The sequence below is a fragment of the Danio rerio genome, chromosome 5 (genome assembly GCF_052040795.2).
Source record: "Danio rerio strain M-AB ecotype USA chromosome 5, GRCz13ab, whole genome shotgun sequence".
NCBI classification, from domain to species: domain Eukaryota; kingdom Metazoa; phylum Chordata; class Actinopteri; order Cypriniformes; family Danionidae; genus Danio; species Danio rerio.
Genome location: NC_141025.1, coordinates 77,345,001 through 77,367,500, shown reverse-complemented (window position 1 = coordinate 77,367,500; position 22,500 = coordinate 77,345,001). Strand labels below are relative to the sequence as shown.

The 22,500-nt window shown below is 37.8% G+C and overlaps 1 protein-coding gene across 17 annotated transcripts in view; it reads right to left on the bottom strand.

Annotated features, from left to right (window-relative positions):
* The window catches only part of rgs3a (regulator of G protein signaling 3a), a 180,498-nt gene that overhangs the window by 144,937 nt on the left and 13,061 nt on the right, over positions 1-22,500 (bottom strand). For 10 of the 17 annotated variants that reach the window (XM_087251710.1, XM_087251716.1, XM_087251712.1 and 7 more), the window contains 6 exon segments: positions 20,978-21,347; positions 20,137-20,170; positions 18,292-18,557; positions 16,573-16,656; positions 12,649-12,760; positions 6,852-6,895 (listed from right to left, as the gene is read on the bottom strand). In XM_087251710.1, the coding sequence (XP_087107836.1) occupies positions 6,852-6,895; positions 12,649-12,760; positions 16,573-16,656; positions 18,292-18,557; positions 20,137-20,170; positions 20,978-21,347 (910 nt within the window). 17 annotated transcript variants of the gene reach the window in all.

The following is a 22,500-nucleotide window of genomic DNA, read 5'->3' as shown; positions in this document are numbered from 1 at the left end:
CTGACTGACTGACTGACTGACTGACTGACTGACTGACTGACTGACTGACTGACCGATTGACCGATTGACTGACTGACCGACGATAGCCCCACCCACCCCCTTCCCTAATCCCAACTGACAGTGTTAAAAAGCAATCTAGAAAAAGAAAAGCCCTTGCCTGATTGTTACAAGGTTTTCAGATCTTACCACATTCTCACCCTGCTATTTGCTCGTTCTTGCCCTTTTGTTTTACCTGCTTTCTGGAACCATTCTTCGTCGGACTTGAACCTAGTGGTCATAGTCAACTCTTTTCTGCATCTCAAGTCTGCTGACTTACAATGCAAGCTACTGGGCAAACTGGTAACAACAGCAAAGCCGTCCACAGAGGTAAGAGGTCAGCTGGTAGTGCAAAAACAAACTAAAGCAATCTACGGCTTCGTACCACCCCGTATTGTTCGTTTTAAAGACAAAATGTAGCCATACGTTGTTCTGGCAACATAATTCACACTCTCCAGAAATGTCAACCCAGGATTATTCTAATTACGCACCCCTATATAGATTTCTGGAGAGCGCCAATTACGTCCCAGGAGCTACTTTTTTTTGCAGTTTTTGCGAATCCACCAGAGGCCGCTGTGTACGCTTTTTCAGATCTTAAATTTCTCTTGCGAGTGCCATTCACACCTGCTGTTCTCACGTATATCCACCAGAGGCCGCTGTCGACTGACTGACTGACTGATCCCCCGACCCTCCCCCTTCCCTAAACCCAACCGCAGTGTTTTGAAAAGCAAAAGAAAAGCCCCCGGTTCTTTACCACACTGTTATTTACTATTATTTTCTTTTTGGAACCGTTCTTCAGCGCACTTGAACCCCGTCATCGCGGATATCTCCGCTTCCCAAGTTTGCCAGTGTATGTAGGCAAACTGGTAATAGCAGTAAAGCCGTCCACAAGGAGGTAAGCAGTCAGCTGGTAGTGCAAAAAAAAAAAAAAAGCCGTTGGCGGTGTCTTATCGCCCCATAGCGTTTATTTTAAAGATGAAATGCAGATATACGTAGCTCTGTCACACCTGCTGCAGTGCCCTCATGTGGACTCTTAAGGGCACTAGCTCTTCTTTCTGGTTTTTGTTTGTATTTCCTGTATCCCAGCTCACGTGATCACTCCTTGTTTTCAGCTGTTCCTTGTTGTCTAATTAGTTCTGTCCTTATAAGCCCTGTTATGTTGTGCTTAGTTTGCCTTTGGATTTTGCTCTATCTATGAGAGCGCAGCTGGACTCACGTGTGGATTACAGTCCACGCAACGTGCGACAGAAATGCGTGTCTAAGGAACATTGTTTACCTGAGAGCTTTTCTCATCTGGAAATGGTGAAATCCGGATTTGCTGCTCGTCTCCTCTTAATAAAGACGCGGATCCAGTTGGTGTTGATTGTCCTGTCTCTACAGATTCAGTAAGTGGGCAACTAGTGGTCTTTGTTTATTCAGAGGTAAAGTTAGTTGGTATCGTCAGCAGTACTCTTTCAGTGTTTAAAGACGGACCTCAAATGATTTCTAAGTTAATAAAGTTTACCGTACGTTATCATCGCTACAATATCATGGACTGAAAAATCCGCTGCTCTCCGAGTGTAAACGTGTAAGCACCACAACCAAATTTACCAACGTTTAGGATTTTTGCGGCATTTTGTCACAGGAATAACACACACGGCTTTCTGACACTATCCACTGAGTGCATCTAAGTTACAGAGAAATGCAGAGGGTTTTTCTCTCATTCACCGTGCAGTAACAAACATTGCATGAAAGATACAAGCTTCCAGCAATTCCTTGAATCAAATATCTCGGTTGTCACGAGGGGCATGACTGAAATTCCAGAATGAAAGGGCCAAAGTGCAGTTAAAGTCCACCATTTAATAATTTGGTAAATAATTTGATCACTTATGTCCATGTAAACACAGTCACTAGCTATGTTTCCATCCAAAAATGCGAATGAACTTGCAAAACTGGATTATCGCATAAAAGTTGTGCGAATAAAGCAGCGTTTCCATCCAACGAGTCAAAGCGACCAAAATCGTCACTTCCTGATTAACTGGCGCCAAAAATCAACAGTAAAAACTGCCTTTGCTGCAGTAGAAGAAGCTGCATCAAGCTTTTCTAAGTGAATGCGCCTAAGAAGACAATCCTGACATGAAGTGAGCGTGCAGTGGCGTGTGAAGGTGTCAGACGCGGAGCACAGGCGCTCTTGATTCATTAATAATATAATAACATTAATACTGAAATGGTAAGGTGTTTCATAATGACCAAAACAACATTTCAGATGTTTTATAATGTGCTCAGCCTGACGTTTTGTCCATTCATACTAGTTTTCATCATCACATGATCTCTTTTAACAAAATCACATGACCTTTTTTAATGCGCATGCTGGAGTTTGTGCGGTAAAAGTGTTTCCATCACAGTTTATGCACATCTTTTCTTATCGAATAAAAAGTTTGTCCTACCCAGTTAGGCGCATAAGTTTTTTATGCGCATTTTCAAAATTTACGCTCATCATGCCGTTTCCATCAACTGTTTTTTTTTATGAGCATTTGCAAAATGCGCATAAAATAGGTGGATGGAAACATAGCTACTGTCTTTCTCCTCTGCGTCTGTGTTTGTTTTGCCTGTGTGAAAATCAGCGCATGCCCAAACCGACACTCCCATTTTTATGCAAATTTTTACAGACCATGGCTTTTGCCCTCCTCCGACACTCCCCCCTAAACAGAGCTGGACACGCCTACTTTCCAGACTTTTTCCAAAGTAGAGGTGTGAAAACACCCTGCTGAAACGAGGGGGTTTCATGACCCTTGGTTGGAACCAAGATATGCAGGACACCAGCCCTCCAGGACCGAGTTTGGGCACCCATTTAGACCATTTATCATTTGATTTCTTCGTAGATCTGTATTTACTGCTATCATTATTTACCTATTGCAGGGGTGCTCAATCCTGTTCCTGGAGATCTACCTTCCTGTACAGTTTAGCTCCGACCCTGATCAAACCCACCTGAACCAATTAATTAGGACCTGAAATCCACTTGATAATTACAGACAGGTGTGTTTGATTAGGGTTGCAACTGAAATCTGCAGGAAGGTAGATCTCCAGGAACAGGATTGGCCACCCCTGACCTACTGCATTGTGAACCAGTGGGCGGAGCTTAACAGGCTGTGATGTAAAAGTAGGCGTTGATATTCTGTGTCGGTTGAGTTCAGTGTTGGGTGTAATTAGTTACCAAGTAACAAGTTACTGTAATTAAATATGGTTTCAGTTGTAAAAACAGGGTAAGGTAAATTTCATTCATTCTTTCATTTTTTCTTCGGCTTAGTTTCTTATTTATCAGGGGTCACCACAGTGGAATGAACCACCAACTATTCCAGCATATGCTTTACGCAGCGGATGCCCTTCCAACTGCAACCCAGTACTGGGAAACACCCATACACTCTCACATTCAACCACACACTATGGCTAATTTGGTTAAATTGGGTTTGGACTGTGCGGAGCACCAGGAGGAAACCCACGCCAACATGGGGAGAACATGCAAACTCCACACAGAAATTCCAACTGACCCAGCAAACTCGAACCAGCAACCATCTTGCTGTGAGGCGACAGTGCTAACCATTGAGCCATGATGCCGCCCAGGATATTTCATTTTCTCATGCAAACATAATGCACAGCCTCAGTGTGATTATGCTTGTCAAACGACCGAGAGATGGCATATGCTTGAACACGGAAGACGACAACGATTGAAAAACATGCAGACACATGAGATATTCCTCTAATGAGATTGTTTTTCTCTTAGTGGAGCAGGTTTATCTGTCTGTCTCTGCCCTGTGACATCTCCAGCTACTATTATGAGACATGAGAGAAAGACGAATCAAATTAAAGTCTTGCATTATGTTACTCGCAGCATCCATCACACATCACAGCAGATGCTCGCTCCCGATCGATCTAATAGATCAGAGCTTTTCAACCCCGTTCCTGGAGTTTATGATCAACCATCAGCTACTAATTACATCACTAGCAATCATGGACAGCATCAAATTAAGTCTCGAGGCATATCATGGTGCTTTATGTAGAGGGGTATAAACGTAGTGTCACATTTTAATCACATCAATTATATGTGCTCAAATGTATTGCTGCTTGTTCAAACTACACTACCTGACAAACGTCTTGTCGTCGATCCCAGTTGTGAGAGCAACAAATAATAACTTGACTTCTAGTTGATCATTTGGAAAAGTGTCAGAAGGTGAAAGGTTTTTCTGATGGATCATCTGTTGAACTGCATCCCAATCATCACCAATACTGCAGAAGACCTACTGGAACCAGCATGGAATGAAGATTCTTACAGAAATCAGTCAAGTTAGGTGAAGGAAAAGTCATGGTTTGGGGTTACATTCAGTACGGGGACGTGCGAGAGATCTGCAGAGTGGATGATCAACATCAACAGTCTGAGGTATCAAGACATTTGTGCTGCCCATTACATTACAAACCACAGGAGAGGGACAATTCTCCAGCAGGATAGCGCTCCTTCTCATACTTCAGCCTCCACATCAAAGCTCCTGAAAGCAAAGAAGGTCCAGGTTTGGCCAGCCCAGTCACCAGACATGAACCTTATTGAGCATGTCTGGGGTAAGATAAGGGAGGAGGCATTGAAGATGAATCCAATCCTATATAAATCCTATACTGTACATTATTTCTGTTCAGTGACAAGACTTTTTTCTAAGCAAAGTCAGATCTTACTATCCTAATTAAATAATTCATAAATCAAGGCATGATTATATTTTATTTGGTCAAATAAGCATAATCTATAGCCTTTTGCCTTTCATATAAGCCACTTCTGATAGCAAATGATCAACTAGAAGTCAAGTTATTTTTTGTTGTTCCTAAAACTTAGGTGACAAGACTAGTCAGATAGCGAACTTATTTAAAATGAGCTGAAACAACACAATTCTTAAGCTATTTTTAAACAACTCAGTTGTTTTAGGTTCAATCCACTTAAAATTTGCAAAAGCAATTAAGCTAACTTAATCGATTTGTGTTGAGACAACATGAAGGAATTGTGAAGAATCCAGGATTTTTTACAGTTTAAGATGAATTCTGACACTATAAAAATACTGACTTTCTATACAAAGCGCACTTTCTTCATGTTGTTCCGACACAAAACGATGAACTTACAGTAATTGTTTTTACAAATTTAAGTGGATTGAGCATAAAACAATTAAGTTGTCTCAAATAACCCACAAGATCTGTGCTGACTAAAAATAAGTAGTTTGAACAGGCAGCAAAAATCATTGTTGAGTGTAAAATGTACAAAATATAAATGTATATCACATCATATCATATCATATGATATATATATGACACCCCTATATATATATATATATATATATATATATATATATATATATATATATATATATATATATATATATATATATATATATATATATATATATATACACACACACAGGGATTGACATTAACTTTTTTGATCACTAGCCACTGTGGCTAGTAGATTTCCAACCATACTAGCCACTCACCATTTTTAGTAGCCACAATTTTATTGTTGGGAAAATATATTTAATATGCATAAATTTAACTTTGGCATGCTAAAATTACTTGATTTAGACTTTGTGTTATGTCCACATGCCTCAATAACTTAACTTTTGTGTGAACTTGCCTAATGTGCATGAGCAAATGGGTTGTGGTTTCATGGTGCAGCTTTGCGATTGGTTTTTATTTCACAGGACTTTTCAGGGCTCAAAATTAAGGATTTACCAAATTTATCTCTAACCACACCAAAGCAAAAAAAAAAAACATATTATTTCTTATCCACAAATCTTAAATGATATGTCAAAACATACAAAATATAGCTGTATTTGCTCTTTTTATTCAACAAAACCTTTCTTAAAAAACAATTACCTTTTCAAAAATAATTACTGCCATGTATCTAAAACTATGCACAGTGGCCTCCGTCCAGGCTAAAAGTCTCTCATATATATATATATATATATATATATATATATATATATATATATATATATATATATATATATATATATATATATATATATATATATATATATATATATATATATAATGTATGTATGTATGTATGTATGTATATATATATATATATATATATATATATATATATATATATATATATATACATATATATATATGTTTTCTCTATCAGTTTGCTATCGACTGACCACTTCTCCAAACCCAACCCATAGTATTTTCAAAAGCAAACTAGAAGAGGAAAGACGTCACTTGCCATTTACCATGATTTCACACTGCTCTTGTTTTACATGGTTTACATCAGACTTGTCCATCTGATTTACAGTGAGAATACATAACAAAAAACAGCTCAGGGTTACTTACACAGAAAATTAGTGAACAGTTGCAAAGGAATTATATTTGCCTAACAGTATACGACTAGATCAGAATAGAATGTATATAAATATAATCTAGTGATCTAAATCTCTCAATAATCTGTCTTTAGTGAAAGATATGATGCGAATATTGCTGGAATTTTTTAAAAGATGCAATAAAAAATAATTTTAGGTAGCAAACCTCAAACTGTCATTCAGCCCTCCCAATGCAAATGCTTAGGAAAATGACTGTCCCTGTAAATAATCACTGATTTTAAAGTATTTTCTTTATGGTCATATGGAAGTATGTGCAATATAAATTGTAATCTGGGCATAATACGTTTGCCCATGTTGTCATCCTGCTATTTTTTTCTACATTTTGAATTCGAGTATACTTCTTTTTCACATTCGCATACGAAATGTTAAAACCCGTAAACAAACTTGTTTTAATTAGCTGTGCCTGTTACTGTAACTCACCTCAGTCATGTGGATCAAGTAGAATCGCAGATCTTTACAGTGATCTGAGGGGAAAAAAACAGAACATTTTTAACACTTACATGACAAAGACATGCATGATTTTCAGGATTACTATCCTACTAATCACAGTATACTTTGATCTGGGCCAGATTTTCCTATATCAAGGCATCTTGGCATTTAAAAGTGCTCTTTTAAAATGTGCAAGATTATGAACACCCTTAGTAGTTATATATGTTTCCCAAAAAACGCACAGTGAACTCGTATTGCTGTACATGCCACTGAGTCACTTTCCATTTGTAATGTGCTGAAATATAACCTTATATAGAGGCTTATCCTGAAAGTTTAAACTAATAATCGTCATCTAATGACGTCATTATCAATCAGAACAGGTCAGTATAAAGCATGTATAGCAGAGGTGCTCAAAGTAGAGCCTGCGAGCCAAAGTTGGCCCGTGGTAACCTTTGGTCCCATCTGAAAAGAGAGGGAGAATGATGGGGAAAGGCTTTGACAGAGATCGTCATTTAGAATTTAATGTAACCTTTAAAATGGGATTGTTTATGATTTTATTATAATTTTCATAATAAAATGTTAAAAATGATGCTGCATCATTGATTAATATGTTTAAAAGCAACATTTTCTAGTCGTTTTCAAATATTAGGAAATAAATTGGGAAATTACCCATGGCAAATTTTATGCAATACAGTTTGGTATATTTAACTTTATTTATATTTAGGGCCCACAGCCCTCAGTCAAGTTTAGTTTTTGACCCCTTATAAGAAAAAGTGTGGGCACCCCTGATCTATAGACTGAAGCCGTGGAAAAATGAAGTTTATGCATAAGAAATGCCCAATATATGGTTGCATGGTTGACGTCTGTGCACATCAGCAAGTGTTTTTTCAGTTTATCCCCATTTTTCACAGTATTTAAAGCTTATATCCTACATATTTTATTATTTTTTCATATATATATATATATATATATATATATATATATATATACACACACACATTTTTTTAATAATGCACGTACTCCTCTTGGTGGCGCGGGTTTTCTCTGTGTGCTCCGGTTTCCCACACAGTCCAAAGACATGTGGTATAGGTGAAATGGGTTAAGCTAAAATTGTCTGTAGTGTGTGAATGAGTGTGCATGGATGTTTCCCAGTGTTGGGTTGCAGCTGGAAGGGCATCCGCTGCATAAAACATATGCTAGATAAGTTGGTGGTTCATTCCGCTGTGGCGACCCCAGATTAATAAAGGGACTAAGCTGAAAATAAAACGAATGAATGAATATTTTTAAATAATATTTAGGGTCGATATTATTAGCTCTCTTAAGAAACTATCATTTTTTTTCAATAAGCCTTTATAGTGCACTTTTAGCTGAATACTTTAAAATCAACCCAGGTTTATTGCGGATACGTACCCAGGTCTACATTTCTGGGGACGGTGAAATACACAACCGGAGGTACCTCTGCTTGCAGTTTTTGTTTTTGCAAATCCAGAGACCGCTTTGAATGCTTAATGATGATCACAAATTCCTCTCGTGCATCCTTTTCTAGCATTAATCCACCAGAGGGTGCAATATACACTTCAGCCAACCAGGCCATCTTGCTGTCGACTGACTGACCCACCGACCCCCGTCTCTCAATTCAATTCAATTCATCTTTATTTCTATAGCGCCTTTATAATGTAGTCTGTGTCAAAGCAGCTTAACATAGAAGTTCCAGTAAAATGAAACTGTCAGTCCAGTTTTCAGAGTTGAAGTTCAATTTAGTTTAGTTCAGTGTGGTTTTTATTTTTACTACTGAAAGTCCAAACACTGAAGAGCACATCTATCGATGTCCCAAACCAAGCAAGCAAGTGGCGACAGTGGTGAGGAACAAAACTTCACTAATTGACGAAAGTGACGAAGTAAAAAAAACCTCGAGAGAAGCCAGGGCACTACCGTTTCTTCTCTGGCCAAACTTCCAGTGCAGAGCTGCAGTCTAGGCGCCGGAGGCTGGAGAACGCTAGACATCCATTGTGGAGAAACTGCACGACCGATGCGGTTAATTGTATACCCAACCGATAGTGTTTTCAAGAGCAATCTAAAAAAAGAAAAGCTGTCGCAGTCACATAATTTTACCACGTTGTTTATTTATTTTATTTTTTCTAAATAAAAATGTATTCTTTTGTTTTACCTGGTTTCTGGAACCGGTCTTCACCGGACTCAAACCCCATTGTCACATTCAACTCTGCTTCGCAAAATGGTAACACCGGAAAAGCTGTCCACGTGGAGGTAAGCGGTCAGCAGATATCGCGAAAAAGAACAAAAGCTTCGGCGGCATCATAAAAACCCCCATAGTGTTCATTTTAAAGACGAAATACAGCCATACATACTTCTGGCTATATAATTCGCGCTCTCCAGAAATGTAGACAGGGGTACATATCCACAATGAGCCTGCATTGTTTAAAATTGCTTTAAAACCTTCATTTAAAACTCCCTTTATTCCAGCTAAACGAAAAGAAATATGACTTTCCTCACAAGAAAAAATATAGGAAATACTGTGAAAGAAAATCTTTGGTCTGTTAAACATCACTTGGACCAACATTTCACAGGAGGGTGAATAATTTTAATGCCCTGTTTGAAGTGAACAGCATATTCCCAGCCCTCACATATATCTAACACTGCTTTCACTCATTCCCAGATTTGTGTTTGTCTGCCCGCCCTCTCTCAGGAGCTCTCAATCTCTCATTGGCTGTCAGCTAATGACAGTCCGCTCTGATTGGTGGCTGATTGCACTGTGGCACAGACTTGAGTGTTTAATGAAAGCTCACTAAGTCCTGAGGTCTTCTGAGAGCTCAGCGGGTTCAGTTTCAGAGTAAAGCTTTGATTAATGTCTCCTTCACACACACTCGAGTGCTTTATTGGACGTTCGCTAAACCCTGAGTGCGTACAAATGAGCTACATTACTAACACTTCACTTTGCTTTAACTCCTTTTTATCAGGGGTCGCCACATGGACATGCATGGACATAAACATAGCATAAAATAGAAAAATAAATCAGATATTAAAAAAGCATGAAAGTGTCTAAATTAGGATTTTATTTTATATGAGTGAGAGAAAAATGTGGTTGCTCCATATTTAGACACTAAACATATTATTAATGTATTAATTACATATTACTATTAGCATATTAATAATAATATATTTCCCTACAGAAGGCTGGATATTAAAATGATTTATTGTTTAAATGTTAATAATAGTGTATTACTGTATTATTAACCTATTATATTAAAGTATTCCCATATTAATAATCATATATGTCCATAGAGGAGGATCTAACAAGGCTCAATGGTGTCTCTGCCATAGAAATGGAAAATAAACTTGCATATGAGCTTCAGACTCACTCTGGCAGAGCTGTTCACTGTTCCTGTCAGCGATCTCCCAATAATATCCAGCTGCAAACTCAACCGCCATCAGATCGACATGTTTCAACAGATTTAGGGTTTTTTTACTGTATTTTGCATGTTTATATTTTGTATTTTTTAATAGTAGATATTCAGTCAGTCCAGTTTAAAGCAGAAGCTGGTCTTTTGCATTCCCCTTGTTGACCTGTGGTTTTCTTTGAATCTGTGTATGTTTAAAAAAAAAAATTTTTTTTAGAGACAATGTCAGACAGATAGGCCTTTAAAAAATGATCAGAGAAAGAAGTGTGCCGCGAATTGAAAAAGGTTGAGAACCCCTGAGATATATTGGCTATATATCGGCTGTTGGACTGTCCACACATTATCATATTTTCTAATGCCTTGATTCAGACAATTAGCAGAAGAACTGATGAGAGGAGACAGTTGTACAGTCGTCTGTCTGTGGGACACCTGCAGGGGTTTTTCTCTAGTTACGCTGTCACTATCATCCTGTCATATATGCTTAAACACACACACACAAACACACACACACTGATCACACTAAATGAGGCTAGACATCTACCTAATGGCACCAACACAAAGACGCACTGAATATTACACTGACCATGGCTTCGTATGGACATTTGTGTCTGTGCCGTCACTTGTTTGTTTGGTGTGTGTGCCTGTCTGGGTACCTTACTGCATGCATGTGTGTGGCTTTATTTGTTTTATGTTTGTTCGCTGTGCGTGTTTGCGTAGATGCATGCATGCATAGGTGCTTGAGTGTGTTTGTTTGTTTGGCATTGGCATGCGTACGTTTGTTTGAGTATTTGTTTGTTTGGCGTACTTGTGTGTGTGTGTGTGTGTGTGTGTGTGTGTGTGTGTGTCTGTGTGTGTGAGTGTGTGTGTGTGAGTGTGTGTGTGTGTGTGTTTGTGCGTGCGTGCGTGTGTGTGTGTTTGTTTGGCGTACTTGAATGTGTTTGTTTGTTTGTTTGTTTGGTGTGTGTATTTGTTTGGCATACTTGATTGTGTGTGTTTGTTTGTTTGTTTGTTTGTTTCTTTGTTTCTTTGTTTGTTTGGCGTACTTGAGTGTGTGTGTGTGTGTGTGTGTGTGTGTGTGTGTGTGTGTGTGTGTGTGTGTGTTTGTGTGTGTATTTGTTTAGTGTACTTGATTGTGTGTGTTTGTTTGTTTGTTTGTTTGTTTGTTTGTTTGTTTGTTTGTTTGTTTGTTTGTTTGTTTGTTTGTTTGTTTGTTTGTTTGTTTGTTTGGCGTACTTGAGTGTGTGTGTGTGTGTGTGTGTGTGTGTGTGTGTGTGTGTGTGTGTGTGTGTGTGTGTGTGTGTGTGTGTGTTTGTGTGTGTGTTTGTTTAGCGTACTTGAATGTGTTTGTTTGTTTGTTTGTTTGTTTGTTTGGCATACTTACATGTGTGTGTGTGTGTGTGTGTGTGTGTGTGTGTGTGTGTGTGTGTGTGTGTGTGTGTGTGTTTGTGTGTTAGCGTGCGTGCCTGCGTGTGTGTGTTTGTTTGGCGTACTTGAATGTGTTTGTTTGTTTGTTTGGCGTACTTGAGAGTGTGTGTGTGTTTGATTGTTTGTTTGTTTGTTTGCTTGCTTGAATGTTTGTTTGTTTGTTTGTTTGTTTGTTTGTTTGTTTGTTTGTTTGTTTGTTTAAGCACTGATGCTAATTTGCAGTCCTTGTTTTAAAAATAAATATTTTTAAACATGATAATACAATAAAGATGCATGTACAGTTATGTGCGTATATGTTAAATGTGTGCTCATTCCTAAACCCATATAAAACTTTATACAGGGCCACAAACATACACAAAACCTGGCCTTAATAAGAACATAAATGTTTCTTTGGTTTCTCCGGCGGTTTTGTTTGATTCCTGCTTTCATGGTTTAATGTGTGTGTGTCTTTCCCCCATCTTCTCTGGGGGTCAGATTGGTGACAGGAAGTGTCTGTTCCCATGGCAATCTCTCACCTAGTGACCTGAGTGCTTTGATGATGTCAGAACACTTCTTCCCTGAACATTACCACATTATGGTCATCATATTGTTTCATCTCCTTTGTCTTAAATATCCATATTTTTTTTTTATTCCTCAAATCTGATGATGTAAATCAGGTGTGTTGGATTGGGAAGACCTATGAAATGTCTGCTATTAAAGACAGCTCCAGGAACAGGGCTTTTCTTTTTTATTATTATCATCACACATTCTTTAGCACATTCAAGAAAAATATCAAAGTTAAAATGGCATACAAATTTGTGCACTGTAAATGAACCATTTTTAGTTTTACAGCACAATTGCATTAGTTATTTTACAGTGTACTTGTAAACTTTACAGTTTCACTGGCAACCAAAATAGCCTGTAATATTGTACATTTTACAACAATTTTACAGTGTAGATGGGCTTACCGTCCCGCAGCTGCAGGTGTCGGAGGTACAGTGGGTTTTGCAGGACGTTACACCGGCCCGGTTCATCCTCTCTAGTCACCAGCATCAAATCCGAGTATATGAAAACCGTGACCTGAAGGGAGACAGAGATTTTAGCTGACTAAAAATGTGTATAAACGTGTATAAAGAGTGTATAAATGTTCATTTGAAGAGCTTATAAATCATTTATTTAGACATTCTGAATGATCTTATCAACCACAGCTACTCCTAAATAACTGCTTTGTAAATGATGCAATACTTAATTTAGTAGCAAGAAATACAATCAAGCAGTCAAAAATACAGCATTTGTAGCTGTAGTTACTAAACTGCCTACTATCGTCTAGTCATGTAGACTTAATGCTGTACAAATTATTAACAATTTGCTAATGCTTATTAAATGATTAATAGAGTGAGGTTATTATAAAGTGTCACAAACTTTTCTCATTGTGATCTCCACTGTGAACAAAAGCAGGTCATGAAGCAGAAGATTTAGTCAGGTGACAGGCTTGTTGCTGACGCTGTTTTCTGCCTCCGTCACATGCAATATACTGTGGCTTGCCATCTAATGTAATTAATCTCTATTAGGAAATTAAGGTCAATAGTTTCTGCAAACTTGATGACTAAACACTTCAAACCTTCTTGGCGAGTTCCTTCACTTTAATAGAAGCCATTCATCTTCCTGTGTGTCTTTTCTGCTGTCTGGTTTAGTAACTAACCATTGTTCCTACTTGAATATATTATACATACAGTTGAAGTCAGAATTATTAGCCCTACTACAAGCTCTGTTTAACAGAGTGAAGATTTTCTTTCAACACATTTGTAAACATAATAGTTTTGATAACTAATTTAACTGGTTTCTTTATCTTTGCCATGATGACAGCACATAATATTAGACTAGATATTCTTCAAGATACTAGTATTCAGCTTAAAGTGACATTTAAAGGCTTAATAAGGTTAATTAGGGTAAAGTTAGTTTAATTAGGCATGTCATTGGTTTGTTCTGTAGATCAGTGGTTCTCAACCGGCTGCAGGATGGGAGTAAAAAAGACTGAAAAAAATAAATGTGCAAATTTGTGATCTTTGTTGGGATTCATCAGATCTTTTTTCGCAACTAAAGTAGACCAAAACAGTCATTATTTCATTGAAAAAATATAATATATTTTTAAAAACTTTATATAATATATAAAATATGCCGGAATTCCAAAGCGGTGATTTGACTGACATGAAAAGTGACCAATCACAGTTGACCTTGTCTAGTTTTGCGTGAAATGTAAGAGCGAGATAAAGGCCTTTCTGTGTTGCAATGACAGAAAAAACAACTTAAAAACAAATGTTTTATTAAAAAAGTGCTTTTCGGATGTTTTCACTATGGAGATGTCTGTGTTATTAGCATGAGTAAATACGCCGCGGACATACTTACTGCTGACGATCTGCACACACGTTTCATTCTCTTCTCTCCGACGGCGAGTTCACTCGCCTCTGACCTGTCAATCTTCTGAAGCCTGATTTAATACAGTCTAAATGTCGGCGCGGGAATGCAGGTATTGCGTAATTACTAATTTCTGCAAATGTCGCGAGTGCTTTATTTTAACACAAGAGCGCAGTCATGCAAAAACTGGATATGCGAGCTCTTAAATGGGCTTTTTCAAAGGAACTGCAAGTCCTCTCATCATTGCGTGTGTGCGCTCAGACTGTATACAAGCGCGAAGTATAAATTATTTATCTTTGCTCCTTGACTAAATTTAGTCAAAAATTATGAAGTATTTAGAATTAGATCGATGCATGACCAATGACAATGCTAACACACTTATTTGGCTGGATAACGAAGTGAAACAGCCTACCAGAACTTTTAGGTAAAACGTTTGTATTTCTTTACGACAAAATAATTATGCTAGAAATGTTTCTGGATGAGCTATTTATGTGATTTATACAGAATAGCTGTGTCCTGATCGGTCTTAAAGCACTTAAAGAACCCTTGCTGTAGACAATCAAATCAAATATTGCTTAAGGGGGCTAATATTATTGACCTTAAAATGGTGTTTAAAAAATTCAAAACTGCTTTTATTCAAGCCGAAATAAAACAAATAAGACTTTTTCCAGAAGAAAAAAATATATATAGGAAATACTGTGAATAATGTCCTTGCTCCATTAAATATCACTTAGGAAATATTTTTAAAAAGAAATTAATATTTCACAGGAGGGCGACTAATTTTGCCCTAAACTGTATATACATTTCTCAGTTTGGGTGTCACCCACAGCTACTTTAGGTGGTTTGACTTGTTGACAGAAGGATTTATCAATGAAATCCACAATGAATGAGTTGAGTAGGTTGTTGGTTCAGGTCCCAGCTGGGCCAGTTGCCGTTTCTGTGTGGAGTTTGCATGTTCTCCCTGTGTTGGCATATGTTTCCCCCTGGTGCTCCGGTTTCCCCCACAGTCCAAACACATGCGCTATAGGTGAATTAATGAACTAAACTGGCCGTAAAGTGTGTGAGTGTGAGTATGTATGGGTGTTTTACCAGTACTGGGTTGCAGATGGAAGGCCATCCACTGGGTAAAACAGGCGTGACCAACCCTGTTCCTGGAGATCTACCTTCCTGCATATTTCAGTTGCAACCCATATCAAACACACCTGCATGTAATTATCAAGTGCTGTTCAGGTCCTAATTAATTGGTTCAGGTGTGTTTGATCAGGGTTGGAGCTGAACTTTGCAGGAAGGTCGATCTCCAGGAACAGGGTTGAGCACCACTGGTGTAAAACATATAGCGGAATAGTTGGCGGTTCATTCTGCTGTGGAGACCCCTGATGAATAAGGGACTAAGCTGAAGGAAAATGAATGAATGAATGTGTAAGAGCTTGTGAAGGAGGTCTATGGTCTGCAGAGAGATCTTTGTATCAATTTTAATTTTCTTAAATTATTAGTGGTTTTGATGGGCATAAAAGATTCCAAACTAACATATAATACAGGTAAGATTAGATAGAATGCTCCGTGTGTTTCATTATTTGAGTAATTATTTTACAGTTCGCTTTAATAAAAAAACAGCAAAATATTAACATCAGTCTTATTGAATCACTGTTACATAAATGTTTCATGCTTTTGTTTTTATTCATAGTTATGCTAAGTCTAAAGGGTTTCAGCTTTCTTTAAATGATCTTCTTTTGTGTTCTACAGAAGAAAGAAACTCACAAAGGTTGTGACGAAAACTACATAGTGAGTAAATTTCCATTTTGAAGTGAACTGTCCCTTTAAAGTGCACCATGTAGAAAGAGAGTAATGAGGTCCTCTGCAGGACAACCAGCAAACTGCATGTAAACTGTGCAGGGAAATGTCAGCATTCCTCTTCATAACTGTATTAAATGAATAAATAAATGAATAAATAAATGAATAAATAAATAAATAGATAAATAGATAGATAAATAAATAAATAAATAAATAAATAAATAAACAAAATAAATAGATAGATAAATAAAATAAAAAATAAATAAATAAATAAATAAATAAACAAAATAAATAGATAGATAAATAAAATAAAAAATAAATAAATAAATAAATAAATAAATAAATAAATAAATACGTGAGCCTCAATAATATCTGTGTCCATTCATGCACATGCCTCTGTTGTCTAAAAGTATTACACACCCCTCACTTATAGTAAAATATTATTATTATTATTATTATTATTATTCAAGTGCTGACAACGAAATCACACAAGAATTATCAATGTAAATCAAATTTATTAACCCATGGAGGGCTGGATTTGGAGTCCCACTCAAAACTGCAGTGGAAAACCACACTACAGGCTGATCCAACTTTGATGTAATGTCCTTTAAACAAGTGAAAATGAGGCTCAGTAGTGTGTGTGGCCAGTGATTGACAGTACAATGAACATGCAAAATATCTCTCACCTTGATGGAAAAGTGCTTGCTCTCATACAGAATCATTTCTTCAGTGATCAGCAGTGTTCGAGTCGGGCTACAAAGATCTACAGGCTTTAGAAAACAAAAACACACAGACATTGAATCAGTGTATATGCCAACTTTGCCTTAAAGAGACAGCTCACCCAAAAGAACATCTGTCATCATTCACTCACCCTCCACTTGTTCTAAACCTGTTTGGGTTTCTTTCTTTGGATGATTTTATTTTTATATTATTGAATATTGAAAGCTCATAACCATTGACTTCCATAATATTTTTTCTTACTATGGAAGTTAATGGCTATCGGTTTCCAATGTTCATCAATATATTGCAGAAAAAAAAAAAAATTAAAACCACTTAAAAGTAAGTAAAATGTAAATTTTTGTGTATTTTTGGGTGAACTATCCCTTTAAAGAGGCTGTGTGCAGAATAAAGAAACCCTTGCTATTAGTGGCCCTGAATACATTTTCAATCCGTACATCCAGCATTTTGCATTCTGACGTGCTGTGAACCCAAAAATCTTCTTTTTAATCTACCTGCCTGTCCTGTTTTCAAAATAAGAGTCCCACTTACATTGTATGTTTAAAACAATCTTAGATTTTCGCAGCTGGAAGGGAATAGTTGTCGGTCCATTCCACCGTGGTGACCCCTGATAAATAAGGGACTAAGCCTAAGGACAATCGATGGATGAAACAAGCCTAGATACACTTAAAGGGGGGGGGAAATCGGCTCATTTGATGTATATTGATGATCCCGTGTGGATCTTACTACTCACAAACAGCCCTTTTTATCAACTAATTATCTTTGTAGTTAGGAAGTTTACAATTCCTGTTCACATATTTGACCCTGAAGCATAAAACCAGACTTATGTTGAACTTACAGTATTATTTATAAGAAAAGCCAAGTATACATTGTATGAGTCAAAGATACTGCACACTATTTAATGCCAAAAATCATTCAAATATCAGGTAAAGATCATCTTTCATGAAGACATTTTGGAAAATTTCCTCTTCACTTAACCTCCATTGTAAACATAACATTTATTCATCACTCTGTTGTCATGTCAACAAGTTGCATTTGTAAACTACAGAAAATACACTAGAACCTGATGCACTTGCAATGAGAGTCAATATGGTTTGTGTTGAATTTTGGTAAATTTTTTTGGGCTGCCAAAAGGATTGTGCGTGAAATTTGCAGTTTATTTTGCTAGCGCACATTGCTATTCTTTAGGTGAACAAATAATCAATGCAAGTTAATCCACTGAACAAGATTTTTTGTTATAGTAAACTTCAATTCTGTGTTCTGTTGACATCAATTTCACGTTCTTAGCCACGCCCCTTTTACTGTTAGTTTGCTACTAGGGAATGATGTGCAAAAAGAAAAGCCCCGCCCCTTACTTAATAATCCATTTCAGTTGGAAGTACATTAGCATACTGAAGTAAAAGTCTCCTCAACTTCTGACTTTAAACACATTAGGCTTCATATTCATATTCCTATCCATATCTCTACATATTGCTGATTATGTGTAACTCATAAAAATAATAATACAATTAAAGGAGTTTCAATTTCCAATAATCTTTTACAAAAAAAAAAAGTTTGGTACTCTGTTGTCTTATTAAATACAGAATCTGGGTCATGTGACCAAACCAACATAAGAAATCAGTGTTTAGTTGAATGTCTGTGCTCATATTAAAAACAGAAACATTTACCTGGACGAAAATGGGGAAGATGAGAACTTTGGGTGTCACTTTGACGTAGGTGCCGTAGTTGGCATGGGGCACGTGTGACCTCACAATGGTGCAGTTCTGGTAGTTGGCGAAGTTTGACGTGTTTTGGTAGATTTGCTGTGTTTTGGATTTGCTGTTTCCAGAGCGACGCAGAAAACACGTCCTGCTAGCGAGGCCTGGTGCTGACTGCGCACTAGCAGCCGGAGGCAGTGGAACAGACGTCTGAGCAGCAGGGTACATCTGGCCAGCTGGAAAAAAAAGCAACAGAAAAAAATATTGTAGCTGAGATATTACAATGCAATCTCACAGCAATTCCTCACTTTTTAATTTAGTGGCTAATTCGTATGAATTCGTATGATCTAATTTATACAATTTAGTACGATTTCCTCATCCCCTAATGAGTGTTGGGTTTAGGGGCAGGGTTGGTTGAAACGCCTCCACTTTAAAATCTTACATTTTCATACGACTGAACTCGTAAGAATTTGGACGAATTAGCCACTAAACTGATAAAACGTAAAATACTTAAGTTTTTTCATGAGATCAGGCTGGATATTACTTATTAGATTTTTGTTAAATTATTGTTAACACTTTATGTTAAGTCACAATTCATGCGATTAACAAATCATTAACTAAAACTAGTAGCTCAATAAATTACTAATTAGCTGCTTATTAATAGATAGTAATAATAAGGAAGTAGTTAGGTTTGGGTAATTGGTAGGATTAGGGAACCAGTTCTTATCCTATTAATGAGCAGGTATTACGTTAGTAGTTACAGTGGCATAGCGGCATAGCGCAAAATGCGGGGGCCCCCTACAGGTGTTATTGACCGGGGGTTGGGAGGGGGGATTTGCAGAGCGAACACAAACAGAACAGCGGGGAGGGGGGTGGGGGGGGGGGTCGATGGAGCGATCACAAACTGAAGACCAGGGAGGGGGGGGGGGGGGGGGGGCTTAATTATTAATTTGGTTACCTAATGAATAGAATATTTAATATTACTATCTTAGACTGTACCCTAATTTCTGTACCATATTTCTGCAATAGTGGCTGAACTACAGCATAAACTACCATGACAATGATCCAACCCGGGCTCATTGTGGAAACATAGCCCCGCGGACGTTTCTGCAGACCGCGATTTACATCCCGGGAGGTACGTATTCGAGCGGTTTTTGTTTTTCGCGGATACGCGAGAGGCCGCTGTGCGCACTTTTACGGGTCTCGGGCGCCTCTCGGGAGCGCTCGCCGTTCGCGCCCGCGCCGTTCTCGCGCGAAAAGCCGCCGGATCGGCCGACACGGCCGCCCTCCTCTTCCTCCTCCTCCTCTTTCCCTAAACCCGAGCGACTGTTCGCAAAAGCCGTCCAGAAAAAAAAAAAAAAGCAAAAGCCCTCATCTTCGATTTCGATTTTTCGTCTTACCTGATTTCCGGAACCGCTGTTCCCCGGACTCGATCCCGGTCGTCGTCCCCGCAGCCGGCTCCTCCTCCGGGGCCTCCGCTCCGCCGACGCAACGCTGTGAGCTAAGCAGACAAACTGGTTGCATCGGGAAAGCCCTCCACGAGCCGTCGGCCGGCGAGGGCGAAGAGGAGGGGCGGAGCGGCGCCACACTGCCCCGCAGCATTCGCTCGAAAAAAACAAAACGCAGCCTTACGTACCTCCGGCCACGTAAATCGCGGTCTCCAGAAACGTCCGCGGGGCTAGAATGAGCTTGGGTTGCAACGATCAGCTCAGGTGCTTTATTTAGTATTAAATGTTACCAGTCTTAGTTTGAATACCATTTACATGACATTGATTGCTAGTAAACACTTTAATAAACAGATATTAGAGAACTTACTTAATGTTCTGTGTGGGTCTCCAGAGCCCAATACCTGCATTTTGTAGAAGAATAATGAGAGAAAATTACATTTAAAAAACATTATTATTATTAAACATATTTAAATAATCGGTATTGGCGGATAATCACATTTTATAACTCGATCAGTACTTGCTCATCTGGCCACTCATATGAACTGATCACAAGTGTTAGTTTACAGGTTTACAAGCAGAGGAAGATGCATTGATGCAACTTCTTATGCATCAAAAATGCACTCCAAACTTTTTCTTCATTGAGGCATGTTGAATTATTTTTCCACTATTTGCAATGTTTCCAAATTGCATTGTTGGTCATTTCTTACCAAAGTTTTTATCTGTTTAATCTTTTATTTTCTGCAAAGCATGACTTGTCATCACTAAATGATTATAAGAGATGTGTTCAAGGGATTATATGCAACATCCTTGATTTATTCTTTTAGGAAAGGAGCTCTACTTAAGTATCTCCACTTCGGAAAGACTTAGCATGTAAGTATGGCTTAGTAATAAGTGTAATTCTGCACGCCGCCGGCCAAACACTAAGCATACAGTAGTCGTTTGACAAAGCATGTGAGAGAGTGAGACCAGCGATCCTTGCGTGCATTAAATGTTGCACGTTATGACAAGTTTTGCTGCTACACAACTGAAAACGTGACATAATCTAGTGTGTTGTTTACTCTCATCTTGAATGTGCGTGTTCGTGATATCAAAAGGCGTGGCTTTGGGCGGCAGGAATGAGACTGTGTTTCAGAGATATTACACAAAGCAGTTAGCATTTCGGCAGATCACCTACTGCACCTTTAACCTCTCTGTAAACAATGCTTCACCTGGCTTCCAGGATTAATAGGTGACAGGATGATGTAATTTTCCCCGTTTGATGCTTTGACACGCGTCCCTCTGAGCGTTTGTGTGCCGGTTTTGGCATCCACAGCAGTCCTCCGTTCTCCCCACAGGACTCCTGCTCCGGTTGCCAGATCCTCAGACCCGTTCTGGCCTACAACCCTGTGGCCGGTGCGGTGCTGTGCGGGCAGAGGCGGAAGCGGTGGAGCTTTTTCTGCCCTCTTGCATTTAGCGGGAGAAACTGGAGTGTCATAGTTTGAGGACTTATAGGACGGATGATGGATCAAGCCCTCAAACTTGGTCTTGACGGAGGGTCCTGTACGCCAAATTACCACTGTGATCTCGCTAAGACTGTTTCTGTAGAGAATAAGGAATGTGGAAGAGAGACATGCATGAAGAAGCATTTTATAACACACAGATATATATATATATATATATATATATATATATATATATATATATATATATATATATATATATATATATATATATACATATACATATATATACTGTATATATATATATATATATATATATATATATATATATATATATATATATATATATATATATATATATATATATATATATATATATGCATTATCTTGTGTGAATATAAACATGGATTAACATTTAAAAAATATAATCATGTTGTGCAGTATGATTTATCCTAGGTTTACAGAGCTTTAATAGTAAGGTTGGGGATTAAGCACCACTTTCTGCAACAAAAACAAATAAACACCAACACTATGAACGCAAATAGTTCCAAATAGTAGTTTAATTTAGGCTGCATTTTAATCAGCATCATGAGCTAATGATATTTGACTAAATTGTCCCTCAACAGAAAGGCTCCTGCAATAGAAGTCAAATGGTGTATCCAGTTACACCGCTTGACATTTCAAATTAAAATCAAATTTGCCAGGCATTATCATCAACATATGTCTAAGCACATGGGCTTGGTGGGAATATTTCAAATGTAACTTTTAAATATAATGCTTACTTTTATAATATTGATCAATTATCAGTGCATTCCTGGGGTCTTAGCATTTGACATGCATATCTAAGAATAGCTAACCATACCTTAAAAAGGTCAAAGTATCTCACATTTTAAAAAGAGTTGCTAACCTTTGCATGCATCAACTAGTCTTATTAAGAGTTCTTCTCTGTGATCCAATTTCCTGTCTAACAGTCTTGTGCACAATATTAACAAAATGGCTCAATAAATGGCAGTTACACCATCTTGACATTTCAGAAATTTGAGGTAACAGACAAAATTCCCCAAATGAATTATAATATTTAAAACAATTGTGCTATTCATTCATTTATTTTCTTGTCGGCTTAGTCCCTTTATTTATCCGGGGTCGCCACAGCGGAATGAACCGCCAACTTATCCAGCAAGTTTATACGCAGTGGATGCCCTTCCAGCCGCAACCCATCTCTGGGAACAATTGTGCTATATTTACCTTTATTTACTATTAAATATGTCTAATGTAAAATTATGCCAAACTAG